At 51.7% G+C, this 5,123-nt stretch overlaps 1 protein-coding gene across 1 annotated transcript in view; it reads left to right on the top strand.

Moving 5' to 3' along the window:
- Nucleotides 1-5,123, top strand: part of LOC102767154 (leukocyte immunoglobulin-like receptor subfamily A member 6) — a 35,921-nt gene that overhangs the window by 9,524 nt on the left and 21,274 nt on the right. Inside the window, 3 exon segments of the mRNA XM_015571583.1 lie at nt 236-532; nt 789-1,091; nt 1,370-1,420. Coding sequence (XP_015427069.1) covers nt 236-532; nt 789-1,091; nt 1,370-1,420 — 651 coding nt within the window.

Here is a 5,123-nt window from a genome sequence, read left to right as displayed (position 1 = left end):
TCCCTGGAGCTCCTGGTCTCAGGTGAGGCCCATTATTGTCCCATCCAAGGATTGAGGCACCTGATACATTGTTGGCATGTTTGCTGGGAGTGGAGCCCCATGTGAGAAGGTGGGGTGAAGGCTTACATGGGCTTCTGGGCCAGAGACACAGAGAGACAGTAAGATCTGGGGGCCAGGCCAAGAGAAGAGGGTTATGGGAGGAGCACCCCCTGCAATTCATGTCTGGTCTCCCCAGGTGAGTCTGGGAAGCCCAACCTCCTGAGCCAGCAGGGCCCCATTGTGGCCTCTGGACAGAACCTGACCCTCCAGTGTCGCTCTGATGTCGGCTATGACAGATTCGCTCTGCACAAGGAGGGGAGACGGGACCTCCCCCAGAGCCTTATCCTGCAGCCCCAGGCTGGGCTCTCTCAGGCCCACTTCCCCCTGGACACTGTGAGCAGCTCCCACGGGGGCCGGTACAGATGCTACGGTGGATACAACCTCTCCTCTGAGTGGTCAGCCCCCAGTGACCCCCTGGAAATCCTGGTGGCAGGTGAGGACCCAGTGGGTTCTCTCAGGGACTGGACTCTGCACAGGCCCTGCTGATGTCTCAGGGAGAAAGGCCAGAATGAGAGTGCAGGGCCCAGGGAGGGAGGGAGACAGAGAGAGAGGCAGGGGGTAGGTGGGGAGAGGGGGAGACTCAGAGAAACCGAGTCAGATAGAGAGTAAGGACCTCAGAGAGAGGCCTGGTGACTCTCAGGGCAGAACAAGGTGGGCAGGCAGCCCTCACCCTCCCTCTCTTTCTCCAGGACACCTGTCTGACAGACCCTCCATCTCGGTGCAGCCAGGCCCCAGGGTGGCCTCAGGAGAGAATGTGACCCTGCTGTGTCAGTCCCAAAGCTGGAGGGACACGTTCCTTCTGTCGAAAGATGGGGCAGCTGGTCTCCCCCTGCATCTGAGATCAGAACACCAAGGTTGGCAGTACCAGGCAGAGTTCTCCATGAGTCCTGTGACCTCAGCCCACGGGGGCACCTACAGGTGCTACAGAGCACACAGCATCTCCCCCTTCCTGCTGTCACACCCCAGTGAGCCCCTGCAGCTCCTGGTCTCAGGTGAGGGCCCCTGACCTGTCTGCTGAGCTGTCAACTTAGGGTCCTGTCCCCCGAAGTATTCTGGGCTGAATCTGGGGTGAGAGGCTCTCGGGATGGTCACCCCTAGGAGATCTTTTCTTTAGAGGCCTCTCATCCCATCCCTCCTTCTTCCCCTCACCTGGATACTGGAGCAGTGGGATGGCCTCAGGGGCCACAGCACAGATGTAAGAGGGTGTCTGTGTGAAATGGGGTGCAGGCTCAGCCCAAGCCTCTCACCCTCTTCTTGTCCTCATTTCCAGGACCCTCTGGAGGCCCCAGCCCCCCATCAACAAGGCCCATGTCCACAGGTGGTGAGTCCTGGGGAGCTCTGCTCAGAGGGAACACAGCCCCCCAAGCAAATCCTGAGAGTCTGTCAGGGGATCGAATGACCCAGATCCTCAAGGACGTGCTTGTGTTCCAGGGGGACTGGGAGTCCCAGGCTCTGAGGCACTTGATGGGTGGAGTGGTCATGGCAGAGGGAGATGTGGGGGCGCAGGCTGGTGAGCTGAACGTGGTCTCATTTGGGGAGAAGGCAGCCTCCACCCTCCTGCCCCATTCTCATCCACAGGAGGCTTGAGGCATCGGTCTCTCCTACCCACAGTGTCAGGCACACAGAGGGGTAAATGACAGGCTCTGTGGGGAGGAGGTGGGTTTCTCTATGGGGCACAAGGGCTGAGCCATTCGGCGCTACAGGCCCTTCTGGAAGAGGTGACGTGGACATGCCCTTCCCCTGTCTGGGCCTCAGTGTCTTCAAGTGTAAAAGGAGGGAATTCTTGTCCAGAGCTTAGATTTCCTGTTGGTTCTGGCCCTGGCCTCATGGGAGAGGGGCCTCACAGGGAAGCCCCCGGGACATGGTGTTATGGGGACTGTCCCCTCTGTCTCAGTGACGTGACACTGTACAGGGAGGGACAGGCAGGACAAGGACCCAGCCATCCAGTCCTACCCCTCAGTTCAGGCTCAGCTCAGAGGACGGAACAGGGTGGATCAGCTCCTGTCTCTGCTGCTCCTGCTGTGGAGCTGGGTAGTCCTTTCTCTCCTCTGAGTGTCAGGTTCCTGTCTGCTCATCCCTGGTCCCATCCTGTTCACAGGCTGCTGGGAGATGAGGTGCCAGAAGGGCCTCACAGAGCTCAAGAAGGCAGGGCCCCAAGCCCAAACCGACCTTACTAGAGGGCTGTCAGAGACTTGTGGGTGGAGAGGGATCCAGGAGAGACTCAGAGTCCACCCCACAACCCGCCCATCCCTGTCCCTGCTGTTCTGGGGGGGGGGAATGAGGAAGGACCCTCAACTCCAAATGAGATCTGGACAGGCCCCTGCAGAGGAGGAGTCCAGAGAACAAAGCTGGTGTCCACCTGGGATGTGGGGGTGGGGCTGTGAGGCCAGCACAGGGAACCCACAGTCCCGGGTTCCAGTCCCTGCCCAGCCCCATCCAGGCTGGGTAACCTGGGGCATGTGGTTAACTTCTCTGAGCCTCCGTGAAGTGGGTGGTTGGGTCAGCAATTCCTGGTGCATGACTGCTGTGAAGTGAGAGGAGATACATGACAGATCCCAGCATGTGCCTCACACACAGTAGGTGCTCACTAAATGGCATCATTGGCTCATTCATGAGGTCACTATTGTCCTAGGTCTCAAATGGTACTGGATAGGGGTCTTGGTGGCCTTGGTCCTGCTACTCTCCCTTCTTCTCTTCCTCCTCCTCCGACATCGGCATCAGAGCAAAGGCAGAACCTCAGGTGAGTAGGGAAGGGGGTGATTCTGGTTCACAGGAGGGGGGCTCAGAGCATCTGCTACTGGAAACCAAATAGAAGGGGAAGTTGAGCTGAGAAAAAGATTTCCCCAGAATCTCAAATCAGAAAACATAGGAAGAGTACACTCACTGGCAGCACGGATGGACAGAGGTAAGGTCATCTTTCATCCTTTTCAACCTCATGAATATGAAACATTCTCACAAGTGCTTTTTCAGAATCTATTGATAAGGTCATGTGATTTTTATCCTTCATTTTGTTTATGTGGTGTATCACGTTTATTGATTTGCGAATATTGAACCATCCTTGCATCTCCAGAGAAAATCCTCCTTGGTCATGGTATGTGATCTTTTTAATTTATTGCTGGATATGGCAACATGAAGATAAGTGACAGGAGGATTTCAACAGTGAAATCAAGGAGATACTGTTCTGTCTCATGGCCTCTCTCCATCAGAACAGGCAGGATGAAGGCCCCCAGGGAGTCTGTATTCCCAGGTGAACTGCTCACCAACAAGACTCAGGCAGGGAATGACCACCTCTCTTCCTTTCCTATCAGGGGAATGTTTGGACATGAAGGACAGACAATCAGAAGAGGACAGACAGATGGACAGTCAGGTGAGTCCCATCCTCCCCAGGCCCTAAGGCTCTCAAACCCAAACCGTGTTTCATCTCTCTCTCTCCCCCTGCTCCAGGCTGCTGCATCTCATGCCCCCCAGGATGTGCCCTACGCACAGCTGAACTTATTGGCCCATAGTCAACAGACAAGTGCACCCCCATTATCCCCATCAAAGGAGCCCCCAGTGTGTATGCTGCTCTAGCCATCCGCTAGCTCAAGATGGACACAGACCACCACACTCCACGAAGGGGTATGCAGGGACCCCAGAAGGCAGGAAAGCTACCCCTATGGACACTTGGCTAGTGCCCCACCACCCATGGAGACCTGATTTGCCCCTGGGACTCTCAGGGAGTCACCTCATTCTATAGTCAAAGAAAAGCCAATATCTCTACATTTGGAAATCAAAGTAACAGACTTCCCAATAATCAACGTGTGAACTAAGTGAATGTTTTAACTGGAATTGTAATGTAAATATGACGCATCAAACCTATGAAATAATAAAATTAAGAACCTTAAAAAATCAATGGCCTAATCTATTATGTCAAGAATTTAGAAAAACAAAACATTGCGTTGATACTTTAGATCCATAGAAAACTAGATGATAAAGATGTGGCTAGTATGCATTTTCTGTAATAATAAAAGCATAATATGCAAATTAGACTGGACAGCAGAATGACCTTCCCAACATCAATCTGGATGAAGTCTCAGTGGCAGGGGCCGAGGCAGAGGCTGTTAGGGGTGATCAGGCAGGCAGAGCGGTTAGGAGTGATCAAACAGGCAGGCAGGTTAGTGGTTAGGAGCCAGTGGTCCTGGATTGTGAGAGGGTGCAGGCCATGCTGAGGTACCACCAGCCCCCACCCCCACTCTGATGCACGAATTTCATGCATTGGGCCTCTATTGAAATGTAAACCAACCAAAAATAGAATGAAATACTGCCATTTGGAACAACATGGATGGACGTAGAGTGCATTATGCTGCGTGAAATGATTCAGACAAGGAAAGATCACAGTTATCTCTGGGATTTTTCACATCCTCAAAGCAAATGAAACAAAAACGAACCCATAGAAATAAATAACAAACTGATTATTGCCAAACAGGAGGGAAGGGAGGTTAGGTGAGAAGGGGAACGGAAGATAGTCAATAATAAATATCATATTTGTGATGCACATCTAAAACTAATATCACATTGTATGCCAACTATGGTTTAATTAAAAACAGTCAATTAAGAATGATTAGTTAAACAATAGAATTTTTTTCTAAATGAAGGCGTAAGGATGAAATGATAAGGCTTTGCATAGCAAAGGAAACCATCAACAAAATGAAAAGACAACTCACCGAATGGAAAACTATTAGCCAATACATCTGATAAGGGCTTATTGTCCAACATTTATAAGGAACTTATAAAGCTCAGCACCAAAACCCCCAAAACAATTCAATAAAAAAAAATTGGGCAGAGGACCTAGATAGACACTTCTCCAAAGAGGACACATCGATGGCCAGTAGACATAGGAACAGATGCTCAACATCACTAATCATCAGAGAGAGACACAAATCCAAACCACACACCTTTCAGAATGGCTATCATCAATAAATCCACAAATATCTATGCCCCTCTATGATCACAGCAGCCTTATTTACAAAAGCCAAAATCTGAAA

This window comes from Myotis davidii, unplaced genomic scaffold (assembly GCF_000327345.1).
Source record: "Myotis davidii unplaced genomic scaffold, ASM32734v1 scaffold1273, whole genome shotgun sequence".
Classification (NCBI taxonomy): Eukaryota; Metazoa; Chordata; class Mammalia; order Chiroptera; family Vespertilionidae; genus Myotis; species Myotis davidii.
This window is presented reverse-complemented; position numbering and strand designations above follow the sequence as displayed.